This window comes from Microchirus variegatus (genome assembly GCF_963457635.1).
Source record: "Microchirus variegatus genome assembly, chromosome: 10".
Lineage (NCBI taxonomy): Eukaryota > Metazoa > Chordata > Actinopteri > Pleuronectiformes > Soleidae > Microchirus > Microchirus variegatus.
Window position 1 is genome coordinate 7529846 of NC_139811.1, and position 13165 is coordinate 7543010.

Here is a 13165-nt window from a genome sequence, read left to right on the forward strand (position 1 = left end):
TATGTTGAGTATGAAGTCTCTAAAACTTTGTGTTAACTATGCATTAGCATTAGCACCAGGGTATCCGCGGGGTCTTAAAAAGTCTTGAATCCAATCATTTGAATTTAAGGCCTTTAAATTTCCTAAAAGGTCTTAAATACAATTTTGAACGGTCTTCAAAATATATTAACGTTACTTTTATTTAAAACATGCATAAACTTCAGTCTCGCTTTGAAAATGTTTCGATTTTTGAGGATGCGATAACAGAACTACAACACGGAACTAAAGTAGGCCACCTGTGCTGCCCGGTGAGAATTAATCGAGCACCACTGTGCGCCATGGATGTATAACGGCTTTAAACCATGGATTTGTAAATAAATGGCAAAACTACAGAATACAGTAAGGTGAAAAGAACAATGACGTAATTGACGTGCTGAAACCTGCAGAGACCCTGAGCACCAGCAGAGGGCGCCGGTCGGGCTTTCCCACGAGGAGCTGTTGGACCACAATCAGGTCCTAACCGGTTTCACCTTCCAGTAAAAAATATAGTAAACACGGACTGCGACACTTTGGGTGAGTTAGTCTGTAAGTGTTTTATCATAACAATGATATTTCTGTACTAGAACACATTCACGAAATGAGTGGGAAATATCGAGTCGAGCCGTTTAAAAAAAAAAAAGAAGCTGCACCGTTAACTTTTTAACTAATGATGCGCGAGACCGATGTGTTCAACCGGCTAAATATAGACGTTACTAGCCAAATGGTATTAGCAAGAAAGTACTGTTTCTTCTACTGCACTGTCGCACTGTTTCAGTGTCTTTATTTCACAATGTTTAATTTTCTATTCTGTGTGAGAAACAAGCTTCGAAGAGTTTGATATTCGCTGGATATTCGTTTTCGAAAGACCTTTTCTCAATCAATAAAAATACATTTTCCCATTCTGATTGCTGTAGTAGTTGCGAATGGTGGACGGCTACTAACTACAGGTAAAGTTGTGTTGATATCTGCCATTATTGTGAAACAGTATTAAATTAAATATTTAAAATATTCACCAAAAATCAACAAAAATATATTTTCTCATTCTGATTGCTGTAGTAGTTGCCAATGGAAGGGGGCTACTTACTACAGAAGAATAGAAGAAGAATATTTATTATAATTAATTTCATACTGTTTCACAATAATGGCACATATCAACAAAACTTCACCTGTGGTAAGTAGCCGCCTACCATTGGCAACTACTACAGCAATCAGAATGAGAAAATATGTTTTTGTTGATTTTTGTTGATTTTTTTAAATATTTAATTTAATACTGTTTCACAATAACGGTAAATATCAACAAAACTTCACTTGTAGTAAGTAGCCGTCCACCATTGGCAACTACTACAGCAATCAGAATGGGAAAATGTTGTTATATTTGTTGATTGTGAAAATGTCTTTAAAAAATGAATATCCAGCGAATATCAAACCTCATGCTAACTTATGCACGCTCTTAGAAACTGCTGTGTAATTATAAAACACTCAACTTTTAACAACAGTGTGAGAAACAAGCTTCCTCAAATCATTCGTATGTGAACATTATTATTATTATTTTTTTTAATATTGCTGTTTAAACTGAGAATGTGCAGACTCTTTATTTAATGGTAGCTACACCTAAAGTGTTTGACCTGTGTCACATCTTTAATATTCCCAACAGGCGTCAGGCCCCCATGTCAGCCAATCAGAATGGATGGGTTGCTCCTGTGGGCGGGGCTTCGTCACACCGGTCTCATGCTTTGCAGTAAAACAGGAACCGGCTGGTTTAAGGTCAGACAGACGGACAGCTGTGTGTGAGCCAGCGGGGTTTGGCGGTAACGACGCTACAGAGTCACGGTGACACTTATTATAGACTTCTGGAAGACTCGAAGAGAGAAAAGGGTTGACAGTGTGAGCACCGTCTGTCAGAGGAAGAAGAAGAAGAAGAAGAACGCCTCATCTCTTCTTTTATTTTGAAAAAGAAGTGACACTCCTGAAGCCTGTCAGGTATTATATAAGTTTATATGTCATTTGTTAACCGTGTTACTGTATATTCGTGTAATGGATGCAGACCTGCAACTGTCTCACAATACTAGACTTTCAACATTTGAGGGTTTTCTGAGCCCCTTTGAAATCCTGCAGAAACTTGATAAGCCCATAATTTGTGCATTAGCAGGAATATGGCACACAAGTGGCGTAAACAATCTTAATTTTGAGATAATTTGTTCATATTATCAAAGACTAATCATTATGTTAAGATAGGTCGGAATAATTATTATACCATTTTGGCCATAATATAACTGAGAAGCCATACTTTGTCTATAAATGACTGTAAATAACAATGAGGCGTTTTATATATTTATGAACAATGAATATATGTTTCGGTGAATTCGATAAACTGGAGGTATTTTATTACCAACATGGTGTTTCCATGGGAACACAATATCAAGATAAGAATGTACTCATGATCTTTGACTTGTTTCTGTCTATAATGAAGTTTTTTTTTACACCTGTTCTATAGTCTGATGAGCTGATATAATCCACTCCATATCAGTCCAGCACTGGTTAAAACCACTGGATAAGAAAAATGTGAAATCCTAATAGGCCAAGTACCAGAAATATCACATACATTTTACATCTTACAAATGTGGAGAAAATAATATGTAGTAAAGACTGAGAACAGTTTCTCTCCACACTTCTTTTTCAGGCATTTCTAAAATAGAACTCCTCCTCAAACGTTCTTGTAATGTAAAAAATACTGCCTTTGTTTTATTTTAATAGCCAGCTGAGATCCTGAAAATGTGTCTTATCCTGCGCCGCTCCGTATTGGCAACTCATTTGAATTTTGGGACACTTTTTGCGGGCGAGCATGAAAAGGAAAAAGCATTTCTCTGTTTGCTTTGTCTTTTAATTAAGGCACAGAATAAGCAGTTTTGAAGTTGAAAAGGAAAATTGACATTTCAAATTGTATTTTGTTACCTTTTTGCTGGAGGATGTTTTGAAAATTAAATCTTAAATGTCATTTTCTTTATCATTTTAATTAAATCCCAGAATGAGCGGTCTTGAATAAGAAAATGAAAATGCAGTTTGGAATATAGATTTTTAATTTAATTTATGACTCCAAAAATGCAGCTACATTTTTGAAAATGAAAAAAGCATTTCTGTCAATGCATTTTAATTTGAATAATGGGACACATTTGCTTCCATATTAAACAAGTGATTTGATACCACAGCTTTTACGTTACCATTCATGGACTTTGGTCCCCACTAAAGAGTGTAAACCAGTATGCGTGTGTGTGGCAGTGCATTAGGAGGAGAGAACAGAACACCAGCAAAAACCGGTTCATGCAATTATGCTGTAGGTAAAAAAGCAGGTTTATGTCACTTTCCTACAATTTTGTTGTACAGGATGGTGTGTTTACATCTATATTAATATAAGAATATACAGAAATAGAATTCAGAAAATTGAACACACATCATTACCAGATTTTTTTTTTAAAGCATCCACACAAGGACTGCATTAATTCACCATGTGTTCACACTCACGTGAAACGCATACGGCGAACACTCCATCTTATTAGCATCATCAGCAGGACGATCTTGGGTTAGTTAATGAGTAGCCGTGTGCTGAGTCAGGCGGTTGCAAATAAGAAGCAGCACAATTTTCAGTCGGGAGATCAATGTATTAGTCTGGTTACGTTCAGGAGAAACTCCATGGGTGCAAACTGCAACTGCCCTGTGTAGTGGACTGACCTATAACTGATTTGTAATGATTTGTCATTTCTTATCTTTATAGGAATAATTTGCCTTGGCGCCTTTCAGAGTGACGGGAGAAGCAAAATCCAGTTTCATCCTGAAGCACAATGGAGCTGACACTGGTGAATTTATATTAATGATATAATGATGTGCTCTTTGAACCTGATATGAATCAGTAGCTGTGGTGATTTCCCTTTTTGTGGAGGGAACATCATCATGCTTACATAACTCAGCGGAGGATGTCAGGGCATCCTGACAAAGACATCACTGCTAACACTATTTTTTTACCCTTCTTTCACTGATGGGACACATATTTAAAGTGCTTTCGTGTTTGTTCATGACTTTAGGCTCACCCGGTCATCAAGGCCTTCATGTGTGGTTCTCTCAGTGGGACCTGCTCCACCCTGCTCTTCCAGCCTCTTGACCTGGTTAAGACTCGTCTGCAAACGCTGCAGAGCAGCGCGCAGCCCGGGTGAGTAGACCGGTTTATCAGTGTTGCGTCACATGCTACGTGACCTCGTGAAAAAAACTGCTGAAGAGAACAGGAACAGTTGTGTCTTGTGTCGCGCGCATGCACTTATCACGTTTGGATGTTTCTTTTTCAGTTCAGGCAGAGTGGGGATGGTCACTGTGCTCCTGAGTGTGGTGCGGACAGAGAGGCTGCTGGGACTGTGGAAAGGAGTTTCAGCGGTTAGAACTCTCTCCTGTTACTCTTGATGCTACTTTTTCATGTCCAATAGTGATACAGAGATCAGCCTGGATGCTCTTCAGGCATCAGTGGGGAATAATAAAATGATGCAGTTACACTGTTACTGTTGAAAAGTTTGGGGTCACCTATACAATGTTTTCCATTAAATGTCACACTTTTATTCATCAAAAAGAGTTGCAAAAAAGGAATAGAAAATATAGTCAAGACATTGAAAAGATTAGAAATAATGATTTGTATTCAGAATAATAATGTTGCCCTTTCATCAAAGAACCATCAAAACTGTTTTCAACTGTGCTAACATCATTGCACAAGGGTTTTCAAGGGTTTTCTAATCATCCAATAGTCTTCTAACGCCATTAGCAAACACAATGTACCATTAGAACACTGGAAATTGGCCTCTATACACCTATGTACATATTCCATTAAAAACAGACGTTTGCAGCTAGAATAGTCGTTTACCACATTAACAATGTACATAGTGTATTTCTGATTCATTTAATGTTATATTCATTGAAAATAAAGTACTTTTCTTCAAAAAAATAAGGAAATTTCTAAGTGACCCCAAACTTTTGAACGGTAGTGTATCTGCCTCGGCTGGTTGTGGTGAAAGGAGTAAATGGGGTAGAGAGGAGAGGTGGGGAGCAGATGTATAACATTTGTGTTAACTACTGTCAATGTAGCCATTTCAGGACATTATGTTCCAATGGTGTAATATTCTGCTCCTATTATGAAGTTATAAGCAGCCAACATTTTCTCCATCCTGTTCTTGGTAAAAATCAGTTTCTGACACAGTTCTATCTCTCTCTCTCTTGTGCTTCCAGTCATTTGTTCGGACCATCCCAGGTGTGGGGATCTACTTCAGCACTTACTACTCTCTGAAGCAGCACTTCTTACAGGACAGCAGCCCACGAGCCATGGAGGCCATGCTGCTGGGAGGAGGGGCCCGGGCGGTGGCAGGGGTCTTAATGCTGCCCGCCACAGTCATCAAGGCACGATTTGAAGTAAGCGTAGACCCGTATTATATTATATTATATTATGCTTCCAGATAAATTCTGATTCAGATTATTATACATTAAATGCAGATTTAATGAATACAAAAGAAGAAAAGCTTCATGGAGTCTGATACCAAAGATATTCAGTTACTGGTCATGGAGGAGTAAAGATATTGTTCCTTTATACTGTTATGACTATTGTATTAAACTGACTGGTTGCATCACTTTGCTTCAGTGTGGCAGGTACGGTTATAGGAGCGTGGCTGGAGCTCTGCGCAGTGTGTGTCAGACTGAGGGTCCTGCCGCTCTGTTCTCCGGCCTCATGGCCACTCTCCTCAGAGACGTCCCCTTCTCTGGTATCTACGTCATGTTCTACAGTCAGAGCAAGGCCTTCCTGCCAGATGGTTAGTAAAGTGCACATTTTACTAAAAAGCACGTTTGACAGATATTTACGTACATGGCAAATTGCAATACAGTCTGTCCTGTTGTTGTCTCTAATGAGCACCTCTCTCTTCATACAATAAAGAAATCAGAAAGTCTCCTGTGGCCCCGCTGGCTAACTTCAGCTGTGGGATCCTGGCGGGTGTGTTGGCCTCACTGATGACTCAGCCGGCTGATGTGGTCAAAACTCAGGTCCAAGTGAATCCCCAGCTGAGGACGGCAGAAGCTGTCAAATACATCTACATGGTAACTATCTCGCTCCTAGTTTACTCAGTTTGTCAGGTCATAAAGTTATATTTTGTTTCCTTCTGACCACTGTCCTCATCGTCCTCTTTTCAAAGGAACATGGCCTCCAGGGCTTCTTCAGGGGGGCAGTACCTCGGTCACTCAGGAGGACCATGATGGCCGCCATGGCGTGGACCGTGTACGAGAAGATGATGACCCACATCGGACTGAAGTCCTGAGGAGATACGTGGATGAGAAGCTTGTGTAAAAAAGTCACGTCACTGAGTGAAGACAGGAATGTGTGAGAAGAATAAGAGCTGCTGCTGTGAAGAGTCAAATGCTTTTAAATGCTCTTAAAGTATTTCACCGCATCAAGAATATGCTGACTGCTGAGCAAAGGAGGCTGACACTGGTCTGAATGAGCTGCACGGACATTACAAAAGGTGTTTTCTCTGTGAAGTGAAGTGTTTCGTTGGGCTTTGGCTGAGGTTTTCTCAGGTTTTCCGACTTTACGCCTGTGCAATGCCACATAATGACATTCTACTAACGTTCATTCTGCTAAAGTGTTTGATGTCAGGAGCATTTGGACTCCGCTGTTTGAGACGTATACAGTAGGAATGACTGTCTGTCCTCTGGGGTCGGGACATTGTCCCAGATAAAGTTCATATTTCTGTAATGCACTTTAACCTCTCCAGTTCTGTCACGGCATCTTTTACGACCTGGAGAGGCTTTTCGAGCCTTTCTGATAACATACTGTAATATTTTTTTTTATAATAGAAACAATATATGTGCTTCTCAGTATGTTAATCTCCCTTAAAATATTAACACATTTTGATATTTGTTTGACATTGATGCTAATATTCACATATTTGCGATCTTTTTAAGTAAGACATTAAACACTGTCAAACGCAGTATTCTGTATCCTTTGTGTTAATTTTTGTTGTAAATATCAGACTTCAGAAAGTATACTGTATCTCCACTTTCCAGGAGGGGCTTGTTAACTGTGAGCATACACCATGTTGTGATGTAGTTAGTGTATTGGATTTATACATTCATTCATTCATGTATTGGTCAGATATTGCTGTTGGAAAAATGTAATACATTAACTTGGAGAGCAACACTACACTGGCACAATTTCTGACCTTAACAATAAGTTATATCATACAGTAGATTCTGCCAGGGGCGATGGCTTTCAGGTTGAACTGTGGCATACAAGTCTCAGACGCACTTCTATGAGATAACGAACATTTATAGTATACCACTGCAGGAGTGTCAGGCTCCTTTGTAATGCATGAAAACTCAGGACCGGTCAACACTTCCATGTGATCCAGATTTGGTGTAATCCTTTGAATTTTACATGAATTTCAGTTAAAAAAAATACATTCTCACATTCTGTGTTCCCACTAGCCAAGCAACAGGCTTCTGTCCAGACGGACACCGCCCTCACCGTCCTTTGATCTGTGTGCGGGTTAACGCTGCAGCCATGGCAGTGCTTACACCACTATTTGTAAAGGCTAAACTGTTCCTCCAGGCTGGGCATCACTGTGCACAGGTGGAACGTAACTAAATACATTTACTTAGTTACTGTATTGAATATTTTTTTTTGTGTATTTTGTGTTTTTTAAGTACAATTTAAAATCAGGATTTTGTATTTTACTTGAGTACGTATTGACTAAAGTGTTGTACTTAGTTACTTTATAAATCCTATCTGTTACTGAGTAAAAATAAAAATTTAGATTATTAAAATATACACCAGAACCAGAGGAATGATGATGTGATTAGCACCAGCACTGGCGCATGAACATAGAGGGCGCGCGCCAAAAGTGACTTAATATCCTGTGTTGCGCCGGGCGCGTGAGCTCCAAAATAGTTTTGGATTTCTGACCCCTTGTCATATTTCTACTACCCTCACACCCCCATGCAAAATAACTAAGTAACTTTTACTTAAAGGTGCATTATGTAATAAATCTAAAGCAACTGGCCATAAAATCCTCCTAATATGTCACAGAGACTCAGGAATAATGTTCATATAACAAACTGAACTCACCAACAACAACAGTACAGACAAAATATTAGCATTAAAAAAATATATTTTGCAGACTGCAAATCATGTTTATGTTTTGAATTCATGTTTTGGCATGTGGTGCCACCTACTGCCGTCTACCGATCATTGCAGTCAGTAGAGTCTCAGCTGCCGAGCAACCACGGGTTGCCAGTTACGTCAGAAGACGAAACATAAAAGACCTCAGTATTTTTGAATTTGAATGTAGTAACCGTTTTTTGGCCACATTCTTACATATGGCACCTTTAAAGTACATTTCAAATGAACTACTTTCTTACTTCTGCTTGAGTACATTTTCCGATGACTACTTTTACTTCTACTTGAGTAATAGTTCATCAAAGTATTGGTACTTTTACTTGAGTACAATATTGTAGTACTTTTTTCACCTCTGTGCTTTTTCACACTGTTGATCAATGACTCAGTCATGTAACATGAGATTTGAAGAAATGAGTCTGCAGCTTAGATAAATAAATTTGATTGCACCATATGTCTCTATGTGAGGACATTTATAAAACATCAAGCGCTAAATATGGCCCACCAGGGCAACAGCCTGTTTTTTTATTTACTGTGTATAACTTCCTGGAAAACATCTCCTAAACCTGTTGGGCCCCTCATGTGACACATTGCCCCACTCTACTGTGTGGACCTTATTTGTGAGATCCACCACCTCTTGTGTCCTTGGCATTCACACAAAGCCAGGTTTTGAGTCAACATGGCGTTTCCAGCCAACACCACTCGTCTGTTCAGTGTCCCCGCAACATGTTGGTCAACACTATTGGGGATCCATGATCATACCAAACGCTGCAACATAAGACACGTTTCAGTAAAATATCTTCTCCACTTTGTTGTGTAACCGTGTGCACACGCGGTATGATCCCTTTGCCTGGAACATTTTATCTTTGGCAAACACAGTTGCAACACAGGTCAGTCTTTCACTGAGGAGTCAGCGTCTCAGCATTGTCTTAATATGGTATTTACATCCCCACTGTCTTAATATGGGATACCCATCCGACCTGTGTGGTTCGGCCTCTAGTAACCTGCGCCTGTCCTCTCTTACGCATTGGTGATCACCCCACCTGGCGGCCTGATCACAGAACTACAGCAACCCGGAGTCAAAAAACACACCAGCCAATCACACGCCTTGAAAATTTGGTATATGTACTACGTCATTTCCGCCAAACGCTCTCTTTTCACCGTGTGGTCAGATTTCCATACGGCGTTGTTTCGTGGTGAGTGTTAAGTTCATATAATCGGCTTATAAACACATCAAATGGTCACCGAAACACGACACGTTGGCTCGCCGTCGTCTAGTCTCGCAGTAGGGCCGTTAAAATGTCGTCTGTTGCGTGTTAATTCGTCTGTATTTTACGCAGAATAGATGCTAACATGTTGAGCTAACCTGCTAGCTTCTGACACGCGCTCATCTCGCAGTTCCTGTCGCGCCTGACTATAAATACTGATTAGCTTTACCGGTCGCAGTTTGTCTAAACACTCGTTTACGAATATAGTGCTATAAAAACAAACTATTAGACGGTTTTGTAAGTGAGAGCGTACGTTTATGGAATCGCTTGTGTGTCGTGTAGCGGCACGTTAAAACATCAACGCGTCCTACGGTGTTGCCCGCTATGTACTCGTTGAGCGTAGTTGCATGATGGAAACTTTATTTTCCCTTTAACAATAGTTAATAACTATAAAATGAACTGTAATCCTGATTAATTGACCCAGGGTTATCTTTTTTTTTTTTTATAGCTCCCATAACTCGTAACTCGGGGATAGCGGTCACGATGTCCGGAAATCTGGATGTCCTTCAAATGAAGGAGGAGGATGTGCTGAAGTTCCTGGCTGCAGGAACCCACCTGGGAGGAACCAACTTGGACTTCCAGATGGAGCACTACGTCTATAAGAGGAAAAGTGACGGTAAGTGTTGGGTGGGAATCACGGAGTACCTCACAATACATGACACATGGTCCTGAAGACCAGTAATGTGTTATTAAATGTATTGCAAGACATCATATAGTGATGCATCATATCTCACATAAGAAGAAACCCTGTTAAAGTTAAAACGTGCATGATTTCTCTATTCATAACATGAACAGGGTGCATAAGTGTTTTTGAACATGGATGGGTCATATCATAAGCATTTTCACTGTCATTCAAACTACGCACACCATTAAAGCCGGGCACCGATGTCGGTGTTCAGGTGTCGGAAGTGTGCAATAGCAAGTGTGCTGGGTTTTCGCTAACACCATGAGGACTGCTGTCCCATGAATGGGGTTTGATAGTAACTCGAGCCACAGTGCAATCTGTTAAATAAAAAGTGTATTTCCAGTTTTAGTTATGTTCTAATCAATAATCACAAGCCATATCTGCTTTTTGGATTCCTCTTAAATCTTCAGGTGTGTACATCATTAACTTGAAGAGGACGTGGGAGAAGCTGCTGTTGGCAGCCAGGGCCATTGTTGCCATTGAGAACCCAGCTGATGTGTGTGTGATCTCCTCCAGGAACACTGGACAGGTAAAAAACATTGGCATTCTGTCCTGGAACAGTTCCGTAGCAATTTCACTGTCATTCAAACTACGCACACCATTAAAGCCGGGCACCGATGTCGGTGTTCAGGTGTCGGAAGTGTGCAATAGCAAATGTGCCGAGTTTTCGCTAACACCATGAGGACTGCTGTCCCATGAATGGGGTTTGATAGTAACTTGAGCCACAGTGCAATCTGTTATAATTTAATCAGAGTTTAGCAGATCTGTTGAGTCATTTATTCTCCATGGCCCTTTTTTAGAGAGCAGTGCTGAAGTTCGCCTCTGCCACCGGTGCTACAACCTTCCATGGTCGCTTCACCCCTGGTACCTTCACCAATCAGATCCAGGCAGCTTTCAGGGAGCCTCGCCTCCTGCTTGTGACCGATCCTCGTGCTGACCATCAGCCACTGACTGAGGCTTCCTACGTCAACATCCCCACCATTGCCCTGTGCAACACAGACTCCCCCCTGAGATACGTTGACATTTCCATCCCGTGTAACAACAAGGTGCGTCAAACTGGAAAAAAAACACAATATAAGCTCTCATTCCAGCCCTTTCTTGGTGAATCCATGTATGTTGCACACCGTTAGAGCCCGGCGCTGTCCTGTCAGTGCAGTGCTGGGTGTAGGACGTGTGCTAGAGCAATGTGCCTGACCTTTAAACTCCTTTTTCTGAACTACACAGAAGAAATGAGTTAAGGTTGTGCCACAGTTTTTGTTGATGCCATTTGTGAACATTAAAACGTAATACAGTGGTGGGAAGTCAACCGTTCCATGACGTGAGCTGTAAATGTTACAGGGTCACCACTCAGTGGGTCTGATGTGGTGGATGTTGGCCAGGGAGGTTCTCAGGATGAGGGGAACCATCTCCAGGGAACACCCATGGGATGTCATGCCAGATTTGTACTTTTACAGGGACCCTGAAGAGGTGAGACGGATTTAAATCATTGTGTGTAACGTAGTTTCATGTTGTTTTTCATATTTTAATGCATAATAATTTAATCGCAGATTGAGAAGGAGGAACAGGCTGCAGCTGAGAAGGCTGTTGGAAAGGAAGAGTTCCAGGGCGAATGGAGCGCTCCTCCAGCTGAGTTTACTCAGCCAGAGGTCGCTGACTGGTCTGAGGGTGTTGCTGTGCCATCTGTGCCCATCCAGCAGTTTGCCCCAGGTAAGATTTGTCACTCTGATCAAGTTACGTAAACTTTAAGTGCATCTGTGTGGAACTGTGCAAATAAAATGTTCTATCTTTGTAGCAACTGCTGCTGCGGCTGCTGCTGCTGCTCCACCTGCTGTAAAGACTGGAGAGGGCTTTACTGGTGAGTGTCTATAGAATCCCAAATCATATGTACCATTTTAGTATTACCTTGTTTTATGCTCAATTGAATTATTTTTTCTTTCTGCAGAGGACTGGAGTACTCAGCCTGCCACTGATGACTGGTCCACTGCTCCCACTGCCCAGGCATCTGACTGGGGTGGCGCCACTTCTGACTGGTCTTAAATCATCATCTTTGGCAACAATAAAAGTGTTTTTTTCACTTTGACTTTGTTACCTTTCGTTATTCATTTCAATTTCACTAAAGGTTACAATACTGTGAACGCAGCACATTATCCTGTTCATCTTTAAGACATGAAAACAATATTTAAGGAGTACAATTATGCTATTGAAAGTAATTCAGCGAAACTGAAGATGTATATTCCACACCCTCTAAACTAGTGATCATCATCTGACCTGTAATGTACATTTTTACGCAAGTTTGGTTGAACATAAATTTAGCTGTTTTTATCCAGAAATTATCTGATTTCTTAAAACTTGCCAACCTAGTTATCTTGAGGTTATAGGTGATTATGGCTGTGCTATCAGAATCTCATCTGTTTCTAGGTTTGTGATCTTGGATCAGTTTCCAACTAAAGTTTTCAGAGTAATTCATCTCAGTTCAGACTAATGGCAGACATGAGGACATTGCGAGGCAATTAAGTATTGGTTTAATGCATTGTCAGATTAACTGCACATGATGTGAGATTCTACTGTCATATTCACATGCTTTTATAATGAGAGCCAACTCTACATTAAGGCCCTAAAATGAATTCAATCAAAATGTGCCAAAGACCTTTATGCATTTCTAAAGAATGACAACTCTTTTTGTTCTCATTTCCTGAAAAAAAAAAATGTGTATATATATATAACCATACCAAGTCTATATTCATTATTTAAATCAATTTATTTTATATTGTACATGGCCGTTTCCATGTTTCGTACCTGTCTGTTGTATAGTTATTTATATTCTTTATCTATCTCAAAATGTGCTTGTAAGTGCTTAAAAAACAGCGTAAAAGAATGTTTTGCTTACGCCGTTTACGTAAATCTTCTTTGCTGAACTGTTGCTGAACACGCACATGCAGAACGTGTGCAACATCGCCCCCTGCGGTCACATATTTCGGTGCAACACCAGTACCTGCACACTCT

At 40.4% G+C, this 13165-nt stretch overlaps 2 protein-coding genes across 2 annotated transcripts; both read left to right on the top strand.

Moving 5' to 3' along the window:
• Positions 1–453: 453 nt before the first annotated feature.
• On the top strand, positions 454–7026 carry slc25a38a (solute carrier family 25 member 38a). The gene is made up of 9 exons (XM_083895963.1): positions 454–552; positions 1673–1998; positions 3788–3869; positions 4095–4219; positions 4353–4437; positions 5278–5457; positions 5684–5852; positions 5975–6135; positions 6231–7026. The coding sequence occupies exons 3-9, from the start codon at positions 3855–3857 to the stop codon at positions 6351–6353; spliced, it is 858 nt and encodes a 285-aa protein (XP_083752089.1). The 5' UTR covers positions 454–552; positions 1673–1998; positions 3788–3854; the 3' UTR covers positions 6354–7026.
• Positions 7027–9368: 2342 nt separating this feature from the next.
• rpsa (ribosomal protein SA) lies at positions 9369–12242 on the top strand. Its single transcript, XM_083896647.1, has 8 exons — positions 9369–9405; positions 9926–10093; positions 10573–10691; positions 10963–11208; positions 11501–11629; positions 11710–11869; positions 11955–12017; positions 12105–12242. The coding sequence occupies exons 2-8, from the start codon at positions 9961–9963 to the stop codon at positions 12197–12199; spliced, it is 945 nt and encodes a 314-aa protein (XP_083752773.1). The 5' UTR covers positions 9369–9405; positions 9926–9960; the 3' UTR covers positions 12200–12242.
• The last annotated feature ends 923 nt before the right edge of the window (positions 12243–13165 follow it).

What these genes read in the sequence shown, in the direction of transcription:
- slc25a38a (XM_083895963.1), top strand. An exon ending in CAGAGCAGCGCGCAGCCCGG is followed by an intron (nt 4,220 to 4,352) that starts GTGAGTAGACCG and finishes TTTCTTTTTCAG; the next exon opens with TTCAGGCAGAGTGGGGATGG. An exon ending in CAAGGCCTTCCTGCCAGATG is followed by an intron (nt 5,853 to 5,974) that starts GTTAGTAAAGTG and finishes CATACAATAAAG; the next exon opens with AAATCAGAAAGTCTCCTGTG.
- rpsa (XM_083896647.1), top strand. Translation starts at nt 9,961, where the DNA reads ATGTCCGGAAATCTGGATGTCCTTCAAATGAAGGAGGAGGATGTGCTG. An exon ending in CCATCCCGTGTAACAACAAG is followed by an intron (nt 11,209 to 11,500) that starts GTGCGTCAAACT and finishes TAAATGTTACAG; the next exon opens with GGTCACCACTCAGTGGGTCT. An exon ending in CATCCAGCAGTTTGCCCCAG is followed by an intron (nt 11,870 to 11,954) that starts GTAAGATTTGTC and finishes CTATCTTTGTAG; the next exon opens with CAACTGCTGCTGCGGCTGCT.